The sequence below is a fragment of the Diplodia seriata genome (genome assembly GCF_021436955.1).
Source record: "Diplodia seriata strain FDS-637 chromosome Unknown scaffold_2, whole genome shotgun sequence".
NCBI lineage: Eukaryota > Fungi > Ascomycota > Dothideomycetes > Botryosphaeriales > Botryosphaeriaceae > Diplodia > Diplodia seriata.
In genome coordinates, this window is record NW_027117309.1 from 2,555,798 (window position 1) to 2,575,866 (window position 20,069).

Genomic DNA, 20,069 nt, shown 5'->3' on the forward strand with positions numbered 1-20,069 from the left:
GCAAGTCGGCGGAGAAGGATTCGGTGGAACTCAACCGTTCAGCACGATCGCTGATCGAGCCACACGAAAGACAAATCGCAGATCTCCAGCTGTTCGCTGTATAGTCTTTGCCTTTTTGCGTTTGCTTGTTACATACGTTCGCCCCCTCTCAAGTGAGTGACGTTCTTGAAAAGAGAAGAAGTGCCATTAAAAATTACCGGTCTATTTCTCATCAACAGCAACTGATCAAAGCCGTCTGTACTATACAAAGGCGGCGTCGAAAACGCCATAAAAACTTTCGTCGAAACCGTGAACAGTAATTCGTCTTCATCTCTCCTTCTCTTTCTCTGAAAGGGGGGGAAAAAAAACCGCCATGCACGTCTTGCAAAAGCAGTATAGCGTCGAATATGACGACAACAACGGCAGGGCGCAGCCCACAACATACATCTACACGACAGAGCCCCCGTCTCTGCTGCTCTCCCCATTCCCCACTCCCCAGCTTTTTCTGTTCATGAATACCACCGTCCCAACTTCTCACAAGATGCTGTGGCGTCACCACGTCCAGCAATCAAGGCCTCAACTCGCACCAGATGTACGGGAAGATGACCCTGCACGCGGTCCAGAAGACGGCGATGCTGCTGATCAGCGCCCACGGCTTCATCAGCAGCGGCGCCTCCGAGACGCGGATCCAGATGGCGTACAGCGCGACGGAGAAGAAGTGGTAGAAGAGGATGAGCGGCTGGCGGATGATGCCGGCGAGGAGGCCGACGGGCCCGTCGATGCAGTTGCCGCCGCGCTGGAAGTAGCGGAAGCAGCCGAGCTGGAGCGTTTTCAGGTTCGGGTCTTGTTTGCGTCACACGTTAGCTTTTCAGGTTTCGAGCACAAGTGACGAGGGGGTGGGGTTTAGGGCTTACCGTCGGCGGCAAACAGCGCGTACAGCGCCAGCGCGAGGATGTTGATGACGGCGGCCCAGTTCTTGCGGCGCCAGTGGAACGCCTTCATCTGCTTGAGCACGAGGCGGTGGTCGGCCAGGCTGGGCACGATATCCGGGTGCAGCAACTCGGCCAACAACACAACGTCGTTGAAGGCGACCGTCATGCCACCACCGGTGAGCGGGTGGCGCATGTTCAGAGCGTCACCCGCGATGACCAGGCCGGGGGTGCGGTTGGTGGCAGGCGGCAGGAACGAGTTGGGCATGGAGCGCAGCTTGCCGGCGCGCATGGCGGCCTCGAAGCTCGGCTGCACGCACTTGGGCAGGCTCGGCAGCACCACGTTCTCCAGGTGGTTCTTGACGCCGCCGTTCTTGACCGAGGCCGAGGGCAGCTTGTCCGGGATGTCGATGAGGGCGCGCGTCTCGTGCGTGCCGATCTGGTAGAGCAGCACCGGCGGGCCCTCGGTCAGGATGACGTGCCCGTGGCCCGGCATGGGCAGCTCGGCATCGATCAGCTCGAGCGCGAAGAACTTGCTGCGCACCTCGGGCCGGTGCGGGTGGTTCGACTTGCGGAACTTGGAGGCATAGCCATCGGCCACGAGGGTGATGTGGCCAAAGTACTGCAGGCTCCGTCAGCAATCACTCTCTTCTCTCCCTCCCCGCAAGCCCGATCAACGAGCCGCGAGAATTCGCGGAAAAACTCACGTAGTCCTTCTCCCCTTTAGTCGAGCACTCAACGCCCAGCACCTGCCCCGTCCACCCATTCCGCACCAGATCCTTTGCCTCCGTCTCCACCACCGTCACGTTCGGCTCCCTCGTCGCCGCCTCGCGCAGCTTCTGGATGAAGCGGCCGTGATGGAAGCCCTTGCCCTGCGGCCTCTTGCCACCCTTCTCGCCGCTGCCCGGCTGCACCTCCTTCGGGTACGGGATGCCCACGCCGGTGCCGTAGTACACGACGTCGTACCCGAAGCACGGCACGGCGTCGATGCCGTCCATGCACCACTCCATGCCCAGCGTGCGCAGCGCCTGCACGCCGCCCGGCTGCAGCAGCTCGCCCACGATGCGATCCGGCTCCTTGAGCGACCTCTCCAGCAGGATCACCGACCGCCCCTGCTTCGCCATGGCCACCGCCGCCGCCGTGCCGAACACGCCCGCCCCGATGATGACCACGTCGGCGTCGTGGTGCACGCGCCGCCGCCGCTCTTGCTCGTCGCGGAACGGGCCTTGGGCCGTGGGGTCCGTGCCCGCCGGCGACGGGCTGCCGTCGTCGAGGATGAGCGGCATTGTTGGGTGGTTGTTGAGCGTGTGTGTCGGGCTGATTGTGCGTGGGTGGCGTGGCGGAGGAAGGTGGTGCGTTGTTGCCGCTGCTGCGGAAGTCGACGATGACGATGATATGGGTTTCGTCGGAAAGGGGGACGCGATTTGTCGGCGGCGCAGGCGCGGAGGATTGCGCGGGTGTGGTGGAGGTCGGTGGAGGTGGAGGTCAACGGGTTGGGAGGCTCCAACGAATCCCTCGATTGCGGCGCGAGGGAACGAATAGGATCAGCCGAGCGCGTTTTGTTGGTCCAGAAATTGCTGCAGGGTCCCGAGCTTATTATAAAATGCAGTCGTCCAATGATCAATTAAAGTATTAAGATTGGCCCCAGGGAGTGGTGACGTGTGGGACGAGCCGACAGGGCAAGAGAAGAAAAAAAGTCGTCGAGAGGTCTCGCGATTGCTGGGCCAGGGTCATGATAATGGGGAATCGGGTGGCGCAACAAAAGCGAAGGCGGACAGGGGCGCGCGGGCGTTGCTGAGGGCGGTGAGACTGCCGCGCTTTCACATGCAGGAACAGAGTCTGATTGCCGATTGCCGCCTGCCGCTGCACAGGCGGCGGTGGGAGCCGGCCACCTTTTCCTCGCCGTTGCACGGTCGCACCAACAGCCAAATGCGGGGGGAGCGCGGGCGCCGTGTTCACCACAAACACGTGGTGGTCAGCTCATTGTGCGGCCATCTCGACGCCTCAGAGTCCACTTCGTCTAACAACGATCGGCTCCTCATAAAACCATCGTCCTCATTGGCGCGAGAGTCCCCGACAACCGGCAATCACCATTGCTACGACAATTTTGCTTGTTGCTCTTCGGCCCTCTGAGGAGCTGCGCCTGTCCTTGGAAAGACGCGCATCGCCCCGGCAGAAAGGGTATTATTACTATTATACACTTTTACTATATACAAGTGCCTGTATCTATCTTCTTCCGTCTTGCCTGTCTTCTTCTGTGCACGTCATTGGCCGTAGGTGCCGTATAAGGAGGTGGTTGAGTAGTAAGAGAGATGCCGTCGCAAAGCGATATTGCGCGGTCTTGAGAGAGAGAGAGTAGCAAAAAGGAAAAGGGACTCGGTGGGAATCAGAATCATCAAGAAATGCTCGCAATGGTGTCGCTCAGAGGAAAGGAAAACGCCTTGGGGAATATGCATCAACGACTTCGCTCACTGTTCTACAGCACGCTCCGTCAGAGCGCCATCCCGGGCTGGGCCATCTGTACACTCATGCGATTGCTGTTGGGCATCGGCGACGCCAGTGGTGTCGGCACCTCGACGATGGTCGAATGCCTCGGGGGAATCGCCAACGTTTCCACCCGCCCAACCTCGACGCTCGGATCCATCGACTGCGAATGCCGGTAATAGGCGTCGAAAAAGTCGCTGAATCGGTCCGTGCTGCCTGGGTTTGGTGATGGCGGTGGCATCAGCGAGTTGGCGCCGATGCTATGTCTCCGGCTGGACATGCTGTCACTGCGCTCAAGCCCGAGTTTAGTGGCGGCCAACGTCTCTTCCGTGACCGTCTCAGCACTGGAGACCGACGAGCGGCGGTGTAGAGAGTCCGTGCTGTAGGCGCTCTCTGACGCGCTCACATCACGTTTGTGTTGCGGCGTATAAACCGTGGGTTGGAGAATGTAGAAGTCGGATTCGATTTCCAAACATGGGACAGCGGGGACATCTTCCTCGTCTTCGGCTTCTACAGCAATGTCAACAAGTCGTGTTCAGCGACAGCACGTCAAACGAGGAAAACTAACTCGTGCGGCGGCTCCTAGTTGACGAGAAGGAGCTCTTCCTGGATCGTTGTTGGGGAGGCTCGGCGGGGAAAATCGAGCGGCCCTCATCTCGCGAACGCCGGGGGATGTAAGATTGCGGGTACACTCTGACGGGTGACGGGAGCGGAGATGCGCTGCGTGCCGGTGATGAAGGGTTGCTTCCCGCAGAGGGAGCGCCCATGGTGTAATCCAACGAGGCAGCCATCGAGTACGCATTTGCGGCCATGTCGTCTGCAGCTGAAGGCCTCCACGAGATGCGCGACACGGACTCCACTATGGGAAGCTGCGGTGCGTCTGGGTTGTAAACGGCAGGGCGGAGGACTTCGGGCGACATTGGGCTCTCCTCGTGATCATCGGGCGCCGACGATATGCGAATGGCCGGAGAGCTGGGACCCATGTCGTGGTGCAATACGGATTTGGGGGAAAGAGGAGAAGTGGGTGTGGTGGGAGAAGCAGGCCTCTGAATGACGACTTCAACAACGCCGTGGTTCTTCCTACCAGTAAGCTCTGCTTGTGAGGGTTCCAGCCTCAAGGTGGGCGGCGTGTTCCTGCGCGGCAGGTTCTTGCGCGGCGGGGATGATGGCGTCTTTGGTGCAACATCTCCAGAAGTGTTTCTGCTGTGAGGCAGATTCGTGACGCTGGTGGCGGGGGAGATAAGCTTTGGTGTCTGAGAAGCGGCGCTGCCGATCAAAGTGTTGGTGCTGATGGAAGGATGTCTGGAAGAGGAGCCCATTGAAGACCCGGTCGGAGAGCCTGGGCGGGATTGGGCAACGCCGCCATAGTATCCAGCTTCCAATGCCCTGATTCCAAAAAGATCCCCCTCATCCCTCGTTCTATCATTCAAGGCTAGATTGTCCGTTTCCGCTGCGTTTTGCTGTTCCTTGAGCGCGATGTGCTTCTTCAACCTAGAGAACGTATAAGCAATGCGATGGAGAGCAGGCTAGAAAGATGAAGCCTACTGGTGCCTGTTGTAGAGGAGCTTGCAGAGCCCGGCAAGGATAGTGAGCACGATCAGGCACGCAAAAACGATACTGCAAGCCACGTCAGTTCGGATACGGGAGGCGCTTCTGCAGGTTCACCCACAAGAACTTCCAGACCAAGCCAATACTTGCAAAGCCGCCCATGATTAGTATTAGATATAACGAGTAGAGGTTGCAAAAAGATCGTCGTGCTGCGGGGCAGCTAGATGTCGGGATGAAAAGAGTGGTGGGCAAGGAATTGGGCGAAAGAAAGAACGACAATGCGAGCAGAGTCAGTCAAGCTCTACTCGACTGGGGAGAAAAGAGAGCGGCAGGTCCGACGGAGAGGGACGGGAGGGGCGAACAAGGACCTCACTGGTCGGCATGGCGGGTATTGCCTTCTATAGTAGGGTGACCAGGGCGGACCCTCGCGCAGAGTGCCGCAAAGGGCTACTGGCAAATCAACCAAGTCGTTTCGGGGGCTTGGCTATAGCTGAAACGTTTTAAGTGTCCTGACAGGTGGGCAGGTGTACGCGCAGACCCCGGTATGCGGCGCCAATCCAAAGGAGCAATGCCCCCGCATTATTGGATGCAGAGGGTACGAAGAACGCGAGTTCCGAGCAGCAGACATTGACGAGCGCAGATGCAGGAAACGGCACATCACCAGTCTACCGAGACAGAGGGCGACGATCCGGAAGAGGCCAGAACGGATGAGCGGCACCCATCGTCCACGCCACTGAGCAGTGTCCGGGACTTGGGTCGAAAGTGGGTAGGTTGCAGAGGAAGCTTCCATGCTGGGGTCGAGGGCACAGGGCGCATGGTCAACCGAAGCGATGCCAAGACACATAGGCCCTTTCGAGGGACTCACTAAGCGACGGTTGCCCAAAGCGGCATCGGGCTGGCGCAATCGGGCAGTCGACCAAGGACCACGGCGGCTCATTCCAGCGACCGGGCGACGCAGCCTCCGCGGGAAGGCCTGGCGCAGCGGTCACCAGAGATAGAGGTCCACATGGCGACCCGTTTAATGGAGAGGCTGACAGATCTCGAAACGGTAGAAGCTGTTAGCTCGCAGGGCGCGGGGCACTGGGCAGCGGGCAGCGGGCGGCGGGCGGCGGGCAGACGGACGATCAGACGAGCGAGAAGGCGGGCGACGGCAGCAGTCGGTCGAGTCGGCACAGAGGATGCGCAAGCGAGGAGCAGCAGTGGGTGGTGATGACGAGGCGATTGGGCGATGATTTGCCGGGCGGGAGAGATGGCAGGGGAGCCCCTCGCCAGGAACAGGCTTAGCGCCGCTGGAGCAAATCAAACCACGGGCCACCGTCCGCTGCAAATAGCAACGCTGTCTGCCATAGCGCTCCCGCCAGATTCGCGAGATCACCGCAGCGACTTCTATCACGTTTCACCTCGCGCCAGCACACATCCTGAGACGCCCGCCGCAGCGCCCCGCGAGGCTGTGCAGTCGTCCGCTCTCTCAATCCAGCAGGCGCTTGCGCATTTCTGCCCCTCTACAACGGCGGCAACGCAAGCTCGCGGACACAAGTTCCGCGTACGGTCGGCACCGAGACGCTCGCCCACAATCGCTCATCGCAATCGCGTCACCTCGTCCCATTCGAGAGAAGGGAGGAGAGAGAAAAAGAAAGAGGAAACTGCGCTCCCATCAGGAGATACGCCAGCCTGTCGTAGTGATTTTCCGTTACGAAGCCAAGCCGGCCGCCCAGACGACAGCTTTGACCGACCGAGCTTGCATGGCAGCCCATGATGCGGCGAAGAGCGGTACCGACCTACGTAGGTGTGAAGGTTATTTTCACCCTCCACAATCCTCGAGGCCGCCTTACGACGGTGGTCTTGTATGTTTTATTGAAGGCCAGGCTGCAGGTCCGCATGATGTCTACCACGAATGCGCTCCGTACAGAGCATTCACGCCTGCCAGCCTCGACGTCGCCAATGATGCGCACCGCCGGCGGCCCGTATGTTCAATTTGCCCACGATCAAGGTTCGTCTCTCCTTTTTCCCTCCCACGCCACGCAGGGTCATGCGCGCGTCGTAGTCGCATTCGGCTACCATCGGCGGCACAGCGGACTCGGCCGGTTCGGGCGCTAGCGTTGCCGGACCCCTGCCGCTCGCGTCCGTCTCCGACCTCCGACACTCCGACCCGACCCGACCCCCGCAAAAATTTTCTGTACACTCCTACCAACCAGCCACCCACGCAACGACACAAGCTGATCTTGCCGGTCTCTTGCATGGCTGCCCGGCCCGAGTTCGTCAGTCGCAATCCCTGGTGTTGCAGCAAAATCAAAAGAAATCCACCAAAATTGCCTCCCGAACCGTCAACACCAACCACACCCCCCCCTTTTGGGCATCATGGATGCAAAAAAGAAGGTATAACCCCGGGATTTAACCAGGACTACTGGATCCGCGGGGAATCGAACCCCGGACCACTCCCACTTGAAATCAAGACGATGCTGAATGCTAAGGGAGTATTATACCACTAAACCACAGACCCGATGCGGCGCTTGTGCTGCTTTGATGGAGTATTGACTGACAGTTAACCATTAAGTACTAGCTATTAACAAACGTGAGCCTAGGCGTGAGCCTTGACTACATAGAATAGCACCATTAAGCCTCCCGTTATGCTCCGATGAGGATGGTCGATTATATCGGGTGACAGAAAATCCGAGCTCTATTAGCTCTACCTAGGACCTGATACTCTTCCTATGTAGTAATTTGATCTATTGTCCGGACCCAGATATTGAATTCTACTACCTATATAAGTATGGTGTAATATAAGGTAAGTTGTTGTAAAAAACGCACAGCCGACTACACTTAATACAGTGTTCGATAGACGGCCCTTACTTATATTGCAACATAAGTGGAGCCTCAACGTCCTCAAAGGATGCGATGAACTTTACTTTCCAGACGGCCACCCGCCCAAAGATCACCTTGCCCGCCGCAACATACCATAATGGGCTTCAAACTAGTCACAGGGCATTATGCTTAGGCCGCTATGGAGCCTAACGGAACCCAGCTTCAGAGCGTATGGTCGTTTTTATCACACCGTGCAGCCGAGTACAGTATCTTCCCATCTGTGTGTGTGTGTGTTAGAGCACTGTTGGACTATATCGAACTCATTGATCCGACAACCTACGAGTCGTTGGGGACGACTGCGTTTGCCTGAGTACAAGTGAGAGTCTTTGGTGCTGCCAGTCTATGCATCCTCCAGTGGTTCGACACCGCAGAACATCAAGTGGGTATTAAGTGCATAATTGGTCTCGGAAGTTGATCGGGAATTGGCAACGCAATATCAGGTGTTTGGTAAAGACGGACGCGGCAAACGGGCATTAGGCCGTGCTGGTCGCCAAAGAAGACTTACAAAACGGCATTCCCGTCGATTCTTGGACAGTACGCATACCAGGACATGGGCATGGGATTGACCGGAGCAGTCCCATCTTGCTCACCACGCTCCCCATGTTTATCTTTACGCTTGCTAGCATTACGATGGAAAGACACTAATCGCCAGCCCGGGGCCCCCGCATCTCCCCTGCATTTCCTAGACATGTTTCTACACACCGCAAAACAACAAGGAGGGTATGGAATGCCTAGAAGTTGATTTGGGGGGTGGACGCCCCCGCCGATATCTTCATCGTCTGACGGCGTCGACCACGACCACGGATCAAAGGATTAGCGGGGAGGCGGCGAAGTATTTCATTCTTATGCCGGTGAGTCTAATGAAGAAGGTCCGAGGACGAAGCTGTGCAAAGAGGAGTGAGTAGTAACCCCTGACACCCTATTAAGTGGAAAGTCCAGTCCCCGGGCTCGCCTGCCCGACGTACTGGGTCTGCTGGATACTCGCTACCTGCTCTCTAATCAGGGATTAGTCAAAAGCACTACACGCCGCATGGTTTAAATTGAATGCAATGATACTCACATCTCGTCGCACCTTCATTCTCAGACATTGGATAACAAATACACCATGCCTATCCATCTTACAGAAAAACCGGTCCCGACGCCGACCATTTTCGATGCAAGAGACCTCGCAAACCTCCGCCTGCGAGGTGACCGACTTCGTTCCATTCTCCCGACAGATCGGGCGGCGTGGTGGTGGTGATTGTGGTGGTGAAGAGGAAAGACTTGAAGCGGCATTTCGAGATATGCCCTTTTCTATAAGAAAAAAAAAAAAAAAAACAGCTGAATTTGAAATGGTGCTCGACCATCAAGAAGGAGCATTGTAAAAGAGTCTTAAGCAGTACCTATGCCCCTACGAGAACGGTGTCGACTCGAGCAAGTGCTATATAGCTTGTGCACCGGGTCCGCAGATTAAGGAAGACCGTGTCATCGGGATGTAAATGCATGATGTGTGACCCAACGGCAGCGGTAACGATCTGGCTACTTCGAAGTCTAAATCCCGCGGGGCCTCTTATCGCCCTCTACTACCCGTTGATAATGCGGTGCCTAGTGGAGAGCCGAGACACAGAAGTTGTTGTATTTCTTTCTCGATGATACCTCAAGAGACCCCGTATCCGGGAGAGAAAGACATGAACGTCTAGAGAAGTTAGTTTTCCTCTCCCGTTAAAATCTATTTCATCATTCTCGTCGTCCTCCTCGTCCCTTGCTGGCTGTAGTTTAATTTAACCCAGTGTCGGAACATCTGTGTCTTCTCTGCTCCTTGACATCCCTTTACTACTTTATTTATATGGAAAGGATCCAAATAACTGGGTTGACCTTCCAGCGGAAACCTTTGCGTAGATTTCCTCAACAGGTAACGAAGGTAGCAAATACGCTTCAGACAGACCCATCTGAGGCACTTCGATCTGCGTTGAGCGTTACAGTGTGATTGCCAAACGAGAATGTCGCCCCCGTTTATATCATCACCTCCACTTCCAGCTCACTGCCCAGCTTTAGTTTCTGCCTAATGGAGCCATTCCGCAAAAGCTTAACCTGAGGCACGCGCACTTGGATGACATCATTTCGCCAACGTCTGTCAGCCTTAAACAACGGCCCCTTGAATGCCTTCCAGCCGCCAGGTACGTAGCCTCATCCAGACCGCGCTTCAGAATTGCTTTTTCCCGCGGACCCGAGAGGAGATCACGCTACGGGTGCCACATGCCCAAGCCGTCATGGCTACACAGGATCGATCGGGGGGCGACGGGGGAATTCCTGGTCGGCATACCAAGCCTCCACCCTCTCTCTCGCCCTCCTCCCCTTCCCCCGGCGCCGGCCGCCCTCCCTTCCTCCATGGGGAAGAAATGGCAAAACCCGGGATCGCAGGCACACACCACGCCAGATAATGTTGCTCATCACGCGCATTACATGGCACACGGCAGATCACAGCCCACACACACACACCCGCACCTGCATAATCCTTCCACCCCAACACATGTCCATCAGCCACAGCCGGAAGGTTCGCCGAAAAGGTTGCTGCTGTCTCACTCTCACACCTTCCCCTTCCTCCCCCTTCCACCACATCCCTGGCGCGCGGAATGGGGGGGTCGAAACGCGCTTATCGATCTGTGCGACCTCATCGTGCGACGTGCATATCCGAAAGCCAGGGTTCGTCTGGGGTGGGCCGTGGAGCCGATGGGGCAGAGAAAAGCACAGAAGATTGGCTTGGGACAAAAAAAGAAAAAAAAAAAGCGTTCCCGTGGGATGGCGGCGGTGGCGGCGACACAGAGGGTGGGTGGGTGGTAGGCGGAGAAAAATTGGAAAAGGAAAAAAATTAAAAGAAAGGTGTTGCTTGTTCCACACATACACACACACATACACCACTCACACTGCTATCTCGCACACGCACACGTACACGCACATACACCTTCACACACCTACACACTCACACAGTCGCAGTGACGGTACGACGGCAACGAAAGACGAACTTGTGCGCCAGTTAATGTGCGAGACTTTTGGCAAAAGAAAAAGCCCCACATCTGGTAGGTCACCGGCTGAGTGTGCCCCTTCCTTCGACCGCTTCCACATGGGTGTTGCTGCTGCTGTGCGTCTCTCATTGGCGCAAACTTCGATCAGTGGCCACATCAGCTCTCTCCCTTCGGCCACACGAGGCCCGGGATTCTTCTCGATCAGCGTTGTGTGCTCCGGTCGGAGAAGGAGCGGGAAAGCGGCGATCAAATCAATCCTGAGAGTCAAGTCAGGATTACCGTGCCGTACCCGCGATATGCCCACTCGCTCTGCCCGGGTGGCTGGTGATATTGCTGGGCTGAGGGAACGTTGCACGGGATTATGAGCCGCAAAGGACCGTGGCATGAATTCATTGGACGCCCACGGCCCGTTGGTGGCCACATTCTCCTCTCCTCTTCCCTTCTCTTGCATCTCATTTCCTCCTTCCCAGCTCAGGAGTAGACAGGCGGGACGGATGGCTGCTTGGAGATCCGGCAAATATCTGACTGAGAGGCAGCCGGGGGGAGAGGGAGGCGGTTCGGCCGCTGGCAGGAGTCTTACAGGTACTGTACATATTCGTATGAAGCTGTCTTATTCTTTCTTTTTGGCTTCCTTTTTGGTTCCGGATATGAAGCAGTCTGTATGTTCTGCATGTACACCCACATGCACGCGCAGGGCATACACTCACACACACGAATCCCGCGGTCCAGTCGGCGACAGGCGGGTGTATGTACACATCAGCAACCTGTGACCACAGAATCAATAGATGCTGCGGTTCCAATGCACTCTGCGCGCGCACACACGCACACAACGCACACGCACGCACGCACGCAGGTAAGATCGATCGGACAGGCACAGGAAAAGGAAAAAAAAAAAAGGATCCGTTCTGCACGCTGCAAGATGAGTCGGTACGACGTGGGCGGAGATGGTCGGGGCCAGCGGGTAGGCGGTTAAGCAAGGACGGGCGATCTGGTTTGATTGAGAGTAGGAAAAGGCGGGATTGGCGGTCTGGGCTGAACGAGGTGTGGTCTGAACGGGGGCCGGAGAGAAGCGGGTGTGTGGAAGGTTTGAGTTGCAAGGTTCGAAACACAGCAGAACGGCGGCGAGAACGGGGCGATGCTACGTACGGGGCACTCACACTCACCGCTCGCCCCCTTTCTCACACCGCGACTTTCGAGACAAAGCGCCGTCAGACGAAACTGCGCGACGTTGGAGATCGGTGGTCCTCGCAGGACGAATACGACGGGGCGAGAAGGTGTGGTCTTGGACGGGCAGTTGACTCACGACACTGTCCCTATGTGGGTAGTTGTTCGGATGGAAATGTGAGATTGGATTCAATTTGCCGCTCAAGAATGGTGCAATATTGCTGTGAGGCAGCTGCGGGTTTGGCTCGATTCTCGGCAGCGCGGGAGAGTGCCGCGGTTGGACCCTGATCGAAGTGCGTCATCGTTGATCTCCTCCGCGAATTGACTCGCGCGCGCGTCGGCCGCGGGGCACAACACCAATTCTCTCACACCAACACCTCAGCCTGCCGCCAAACCACCCCACCACACTTTCAAAACCATACCTTTTCAAACCATCGTCGCACAATCGCTCGCAATGTCTGCCGCCGACGCCAAGGTGCTCAAGACCGAGCCGCTGGTACGTCATCCCCGCTACTCCAAGCAGAAACAACAAGCAGCCGGGCACTTCTCTTCCCCGCCTTACCTGGCGCGCATACTAACCACCAATTGCCCGCTGCACAGGACCCCAAAGACGCCCGTTGGGTGCGCCTGGTGAAGTAGTTCCACCCCACCTCCACCACCACCAACTCACCTCTAACATCCTCTCCCCCGCCCTCCAATAGAACGACCTACACCGACCCCACCGCCACAACCCGCGACTGGGAGTCCGCCGAGCGGCAAACGCGCCCCGCCGGCTCCCTCATCGACGGCGTCGGCATCGTCGCCATCCTGCAGACCCCCAACGAGCCGCCCTCGCTCCTGCTCCAGAAACAATTCCGCCCCCCGGTCAACGCCGTGTGCATCGAGGTGCCCGCCGGCCTCATCGACGCGGGCGAGACGCCCGAGGTGTGCGCCGTGCGCGAGCTGAAGGAGGAGACGGGGTACGAGGGCGAGGTAATCGCCGAGGGGTTTGGCGTCAGTCCGGTGATGTGGAATGGTTAGTCCCATCCTTTCCCTTTTTTCCCTCCCCTCCCCCTTGTCCAATTAAGTAGACGAGGAAAGGAAAGAGGGGGAGAGAGAGGGGGAACAACGAAAGGCAGGAAGAAAAAAAAAAAGTCAAAGAATTCACCGAAGGCGGCGAAACTGATATATCTCTCTCTCAAAAAGACCCCGGCTTCTGCAGCACCAACCTCAACATGGTCCATGTCACCGTCGACATGACCAAGCCCGCCAACAAGAACCCCAAGCCCGAGCTCGAGGAGAACGAGTTCATCGAGTGCTTCACCGTCCCGCTCGCCGACCTCTATGCCCGCTGCCGCGAGCTCGAGCGCCAGGGTTTCGCCATCGACGCCCGCGTCGGCACCCTGGCCGAGGGCATCGAGATCGCGAAGAGGTGGAAGCTCTGAAAGGATCGCTCGGGTCGACGACGAAAGGAGTCGAAAGACACATGAAAAAGCGTGGATGATAGATGGAGGCTCCAGTGATTAGAATTAGACGTGGCCACCGGGTAGCGGGGCCAGCGTAGTGCATGTGCCGGGCGAGGGGAACTCGTGTGACATTTTGAGATGGGATTCTTTTCTTGAAATCTTCATTCTTGCTTTTTATTGCTGCACACGGCAGTAACGGCCTATTTAAGGTAGACCCTTTTTTTTTGCTACTATCCTGGTACAAGAGCAAATACCCCAAGACCAAGTAGTTTGTGGGAAACTTTTACCTCGAGCCTCTAGACAAAGTATATATGTAATAGAGCCGAAAAACCCCCCACCCTGTCTGTCTCCACCAACGCCAACCAAAAACATTCGAAGCCCCAAGTGATAGCTATTTTCTTTCTGCCTCATGTCACGGTTCCCCCCACCAGTTCTTTGATGATCTTGCCAAAAACCCAAATACGAAAGGACGCTTTCTCCGTCCCAAGTTCACACCATAGCTTGCTCACCCAAAAGCGAAATAGCTTTCATTTCAAATAAGAAAAAAACAGATCAAAAATCCTTGCCCTCGGCGGCGCCGTTGACGCCGTTGGGAGCGAGGTTCGCCTCGGCCAGGAGTTGTTTGGTGATCTCCGGGAGGCACTTCGAGCTGGCGGCGACGAAGCCCAGGTACGGCCGGCTGGGGTCGAGCACCCGGCTGAGGTACTCGGGGTGGTACTGGACGCCGACGAAGAACGGGTGGTCCTTGAGCTCGATGACCTCCATGCGCTCGGCCTTCTCGTCCTTGCCGACGAAGTTGAGGCCGCCCTTCTCGAGGCGCTCGATGTACTCCGGGTTGACCTCGTACCGGTGACGGTGGCGTTCCAGGATCTGCGGGGCCTCGCCGTAGAGGGCGCGCAGCTTGCTCCACTCGGAACCGGGCTGGAAAAGGGTCGGGCGCAGGCCGAGTCTCATGGTACCGCCCATCGTCTCCTTGTCGATTTCAGGCATGAAGATGATGATGCGGTCCTCCGCCTTCGCGTCGAATTCCTCCGAGGTTGCGCCCGTGATTCCGCAAATGTCGCGAGCGTACTCAATCACGGCTACCTGCATGCCCAGACAGACACCAAGGTAGGGGGTGCCGGCTTCGCGCGCCCACTTCGCAGCGGCCATCATGCCCTCAGTTCCGCGCTGCCCGAAGCCGCCGGGCACGAGGATTCCGGATGCAGTGCACACCTCGTGCCAAGCCTTGTGGAACTTGGCCGGGTCACCTTGCCTCGTGGTCGGCTCCAGGTGCTCCGCATCGACCCAGATCAGGTTGAGCTTCTTCCTGCAACGCATCGCAGAATGCTCAAGGGACTTGATGACGGAGAGATACGAGTCGTGAAGCTCAATGTACTTTCCGACAAGCGCAATGTTGACCGTTTCGAGGTGGTGGTCTTGCGTAACGGTCAGATCCTTCCAGGTGTTCCAAATGTTCTTGCCCTTCTGGAGCATGGGTGCGGGGATGCTGAGAACATCGAGGTTCAAAGCCTTGCGGAGGAATTGAATCAGCCCTTGCTCTTCAAGAAGCACAGGTACCTGGTAGATTGTGGGCATGTCGCGGACCGCGACCACCTGCTCAACATCGACTTGGCAGTGGTGCGCGATCTTCTCAATCGTGGAACGCTCGAGCGGACGTTCGCAGCGGCAGGCAATCTAAAATGAAACGTCAATAAAACGGCGCCTACAGCTGAGCGGGTGGCCGCGTACCAAGTCAGGGATTAAGCCCGCGCTGCGCACGCTTTTCACAGCGTGCTGCGTCGGCTTGGTCTTCTGCTCGCCGTTGATCGTCGGGACGTACGAGACATGGATGTTGAGGAAGTTGTTCTTGCCAGCGCGATGCCGCAGCTGGGTCAAGGCCTCCACGAACGGCATGCTCTCAATGTCGCCAACCGTACCACCCAGCTCAACAATGCAGACATCCGGCTCCTCATTTGTGTCGTCCACGGGAATCTTGGAGACGCGCTCGATCCACGCCTGGATGGCGTCGGTGATGTGCGGCACAACCTGCACCGTTTTGCCGAGGTAATCGCCGCGGCGCTCCTTCTCGATGACGTGTTGGTAGATTTTGCCCGTTGTGATATTGTTTTCGCGCGTCAGGGTGATGTTGAGGTAGCGCTCGTAGTTACCCAGGTCAAGGTCGACTTCGCCGCCGTCGGAGAGCACGAACACCTCGCCGTGTCTGGGACTGGGTTACTGGATACTCGCATATCGGGGCTGCAAAGACGCGACATACTCCTTCGGGTTCATAGTCCCGGCGTCGACATTGAGGTACGGGTCGATCTTGATCGACGAGACGTGCACAGCCCGTCAGCATTTTCCACACAACCAGAGTCGGCGCGTGCAAGGACGCGCCCGTGGCAGGCAACATATCTTCAATCCAATCGTCTTGAGCAGCAGGCCGGTCGACGAGGCTGCAGACGCGTCAGTCGGGCGGTGCGCGCACGCGAGTTGTTTCCATGAGAGCTGTCATACCGATGATGCCCTTGCCGACGCCGCTAATCACACCTGCGCGCAGCTGTCAGCGCGCGCGCCCGCAAAAAGCGGCAGGGGACAGGTCGCATACCTCCAGACACCAGAACGTACTTCATTGTGAGTTGCTGTGAAACCAAGTGGTGCCTTTCCTGGCTGTTGCCAGGGGGAAAGAAAGAAAGGTCGAGGTGACGGCAACCGTCGCGAAAAAATATTGGTGGGGCCCTGGAGCTTGGGCGCGCCAGTCAGAAAAAAAACCGTAAGGCACACGGCCCCTGCTGCCTTGCGCCAAGTGGCCAACCACCAACCGGACCTTTCGCCGCCCTGCTTTTTGCCCGTCTCTTCCAGGCCTGCATCTCGCAGCGCCGCACGGGAGCCCAACGCGCGGTGATGACGCGCCTAGCTGGCTCCCATCAGTCTGGCCCGCTAGGACACTGACAGCTACCCGATGAGACGCGATGCAGCGATCCTCGATGTGATAGCGCACAGCAGCATATGCGCGTCCAGCTCACACCTCGCCGTCCACTTCCGCTCGTTTGCGTCCGAAATGCGACAAGTAGATTGGCGACTATATAGTGACGACCACTATAAGCCCCGTGGGTCGCGTCGGATGCAAAGCGCTGAGAAGCCGTCGTCATAAACGACACGAAGGAGCAGTAGGATTATACATGCGTTTAATTTGTCTGCATGGCCCCTTCACGCCCACGTTGAAGAACCGGTGTGCTTCATCTCCGTATGAGCCGGCACCGCCTCTTGCCGAGCTCTTTCCGCCTGATGCCAGAAAACAGATCATGTCGGAGGAGGCAGAGCAGTCACCTGGGACATTATTTCAGCTGTACTTCTGCTGTTCATGAATCGAAATGTGCTTTATAAAGCTGACCAAAGTTTGGATAGTCCAAAGCAAACGGGAAGGCGATAGTGAACCCCATTAAGAGCGCAGCCCCCATGTAGCAAACACCCGCACGCAAACCGCCCCATTTGCTATATGGTCATGTACAAGCTCCTGGCCTCCTACGCAATCTTCATGATTCATGCCATTCATGCCAGTTTCGTCCCAATCGTCTCATCTCCCCCAAGTGGGATATCGTCACAATACCTGAACAGGACGCGGGAAAACAAAAGTAGGTGCCGCATATGTAGCTGCCAGAATGCTACGTACCGATGCCCTGCCGAAAGACGCGCACTCGTCAGGAGAGTAGCTGGAAATCTTCGAACGCGTGCTGCACGCCAAATGGGAGATAATAGAAGGGTATTCCATGCCAGCTTTAATATGACCCACAGTATGCCCGTTTATCACCAAGTGTTCCCCTGTAACAGTACTCCCGATTTTAGATACCAAACACGATCCCATCTACTCTCTGCGCCGCTTGCGCCCTGAATGCGAATCGTTGTCCCCGTGTTCATCCTCGTCGCTGATGTGGCTGGCTCGCCTCCTCGCCAAAGCCTTCTCATTTCCCTTCTTGACCTGGATGTTGCATCCTTGCAATTTCAGTGCTCGCGTCAGCGCACTGCTGGGCCGCATTCCCGGGAAATCCTTGGCAGTGTAGACTGTGAAGACCTCGCTCAATACTTCTGTTAGGATGGGCATCAGTCCTCCGACATGCAGGTTCATCGGATCGATGCGCATCAAGACGAAACGAAGTCGATATCTGCCGTGCGTGCGGCAGGAAAGGTCGGGGAAGCAGAAGAAACAGCCTTCGACGTCATGCTCGTCTTTGGCAACCGAAGGTGATGCGACTAGTTGACCCATGAGGCGCCGGGTGGTTCTCCGGTCAGGCTGGATTAGTGCTGTCTCCTCGTTGGTCCCATCGGCGTTCCAGAGTGTGCAATGCACAACGTTCAAGGAATACCGCAACTCGTCCGGATCTGACTGCCCGGTTTTGGGGTCCGTCACCAGAAGCTGAATGATGGGCGGGGGGTCGATTACCCGCCGGTCACGCTCTCCAAACCCACATGCACGGGCAGCAACTGGTTGTTGCCGCACCACGAGTTTGTACTCGTATTGCCTTTAGAGCGATTAGCAGGTTTGCAATACTCAGCTGGATGGCGAAGCGTACGTCTTGTCTGGCTGTGGCCCACGGTAAGTTGCACTCGGAACGGTGCCGGGGCCGGTAGTTACGGAGGGCGGAGGCGGAGGCGGAGGTCTTTGTACGGGCGGAGGAGCCGCAGGCTCAGCGTAAGTCGCAACTGTTCCATAGCTGGACGTGGCTGATCCTCGATGCGAGTCAATTGATCCGCGGTATGAGGCGTTGCTCGGCGGATAGCTGGAAGTGTAGCTGGGGGATGGTAGCGGTTGGTAGGATTGCTGTCTCTGCGGAGGCGGCGGTGGAGGATTTGCTTGAGGCGGATAGACAGGCTCCGGATGATGGATGGGACGAGGCTCGTCCGGATAACGCGCCACCGGGCGGGGATGGGGGCCCCTGGTCTCTACCTGTGACCTCGGGGAAACTGTGCGACCATACTGCAGGGGAGGAGAGTAGGGAGGCTCCGAGCGGGGCGGCGTGTAAGGATTTGAGGAGAGTAGCTTGTCGACAGGAGCGGCCGAGCGGACGTGTGGCCGGGGCGGCTCCGGCCTCGGTTGGGAGGGAGCAGCGACGGCGGAGAGAGTGGAGATGGAGGGTAAAGAGCGCTGAGAAGGCGAGAAGAAGGGCGGGAAGTCAGGTCGCACGGGATCCCGAGGCACAGAGAGGGGAGGAAGCTGGACGGGCTGGGGCAGGCGGCGGTAGGGGTCAAGGTAGGGCGGCGGAGGAAAGTGCGGGAGGTTCTGCGTCTCGGTCATGGCCATTTGGGTGGTGGTCTGGGAGAGGTTTGGAGGATGTATCGGCGACGGCGCTGGAGGTCGGGACATGCGTGTTATTAGTTGTCCGCAGCAGGACAGGATGCACGAAGCCGCATTGGGAGCTCCGCTCGTCGTTGGCCGTGACCCGCAGACCAGAGTCGGTGAGCAGCGAGACAGTCGAAACAGCAGGCGACCCAAACGGTCCGGTGTGGCGGATACGGAGGTTAAAAGGCACGAGCGGGCCGCGGTGTCAAGGTTGTATCTGGATCGACATGGGCAGGCAGAAAGCTTCAGCGCGCGTCGGCTATGCTGGAGTCGAGGGCTGCTGGGATTTGTTCCAGGGATGCCAAAGCCTCACGCCAGACATTTGCGACAACCTGGGATGGCAGCGGCCGAGGCGTGGGCTTGACTCAGCTCGATTGGCGGGGGCGCGGCGCGGCCAATGGGCCCTGGGGAAGGGCTTGGGATGGGACGGTGGGCGGCAGGCGGGCGTTCCGGCGGCAGGTCAGGATATGCCGGGTTTTATCTGCGCGGCACACGGGCTAGCCGGATGCGCAAGGAGAGGTGCAGCTGATGGTGGTGATGCAGGCGCAGATGCGCATTTTCGTCGCGCATCGTCAAATAAGGCCCTTTCCCGGGTCAAACACAAACAGGCGGCCCCAGGTTTTGCGGCGCGACTGTTTCGCATCGGTGGGCGCTGCAGGTGTCACGCCCAGCAATTTGTGAGCGCGCAGTTACATGCCAGCCGGCTGCGAGGGCCCCGCCGCAAGGAGGCATGGCCGGCGGCCAGAAACTGGAATGCGGAATGGTCAACACGGTGCGCCCTCGTGCGACGCCGCTTGCCGGGCGCTGCAGGACGGGGGGTCTGGCAACCAGGAATCGATCTGTCAACGGTCCCTTAGCTGCCGTTGACTGACGGCCAGATCTGCCCCACGCCGTAGCTGCTTTCGCCGCCTCTTGCAGCCCCAAGCGGCCACGCCTGCCGCCCGCCTCCCATTCGGACGCCGCTGCGTCGCCCGTGCGACGCCCGCGCTGCGCGTATATAACACGCCCGAGGCCAGCAGCACGCCCGCCGAGCGCCGCGGGCTGTCGGCGCGCCGGCGGCAGAATGCTTAAACTCGCCGGGCTGCAACTGAAGCCGCTGCGCCCATCCGCTCTGGGCGACGCCTGCTGCTTTCGCGTGGCCCGCCCTGCCGCTTTAGGGCGCGCGGCGATGAAAAGGGATGGCCGGCAGGGCTGGTCCAGGGCTGGTCACCTCGCTTCCAGCGCTCCACCGCGCCAGCGCTTTTCGATAGCGCCTGTGCGACGGGCCGCCTGTGGCGGTGATGTAAGTCTCATCCGCCAGGGAAAGAGCCTTGGCGCTGAGACGTGTGTCTCGCGCCCG

The 20,069-nt window shown here is 58.0% G+C and overlaps 3 protein-coding genes and 1 non-coding gene across 4 annotated transcripts; 1 reads left to right on the forward strand and 3 right to left on the reverse strand.

The window, feature by feature from the left end:
* Positions 1 to 547: 547 nt before the first annotated feature.
* ERG1 (Squalene epoxidase) lies at positions 548 to 1,918 on the reverse strand (the record flags this gene model as incomplete). The annotated part of the gene is made up of 3 exons (XM_066773615.1): positions 548 to 822; positions 894 to 1,530; positions 1,616 to 1,918. 3 exons carry the CDS (start codon positions 1,916 to 1,918, stop codon positions 548 to 550), a joined length of 1,215 nt encoding a protein of 404 aa, XP_066636182.1.
* Positions 1,919 to 7,345: 5,427 nt separating this feature from the next.
* SLS55_002130 lies at positions 7,346 to 7,440 on the reverse strand. Its single transcript has one exon. It is a non-coding gene; the product is annotated as a tRNA-Ala (tRNA).
* A 4,982-nt stretch (positions 7,441 to 12,422) lies between these two features.
* On the forward strand, positions 12,423 to 13,392 carry YSA1 (ADP-ribose diphosphatase; the record flags this gene model as incomplete). Its single annotated transcript, XM_066773616.1, has 4 exons — positions 12,423 to 12,464; positions 12,569 to 12,603; positions 12,670 to 12,983; positions 13,154 to 13,392. 4 exons carry the CDS (start codon positions 12,423 to 12,425, stop codon positions 13,390 to 13,392), a joined length of 630 nt encoding a protein of 209 aa, XP_066636183.1.
* A 573-nt stretch (positions 13,393 to 13,965) lies between these two features.
* On the reverse strand, positions 13,966 to 15,684 carry URA7 (CTP synthase ura7; the record flags this gene model as incomplete). The annotated part of the gene is made up of 3 exons (XM_066773617.1): positions 13,966 to 15,090; positions 15,145 to 15,616; positions 15,671 to 15,684. The coding sequence occupies 3 exons, from the start codon at positions 15,682 to 15,684 to the stop codon at positions 13,966 to 13,968; spliced, it is 1,611 nt and encodes a 536-aa protein (XP_066636184.1).
* Between the last annotated feature and the right edge of the window lie 4,385 nt (positions 15,685 to 20,069).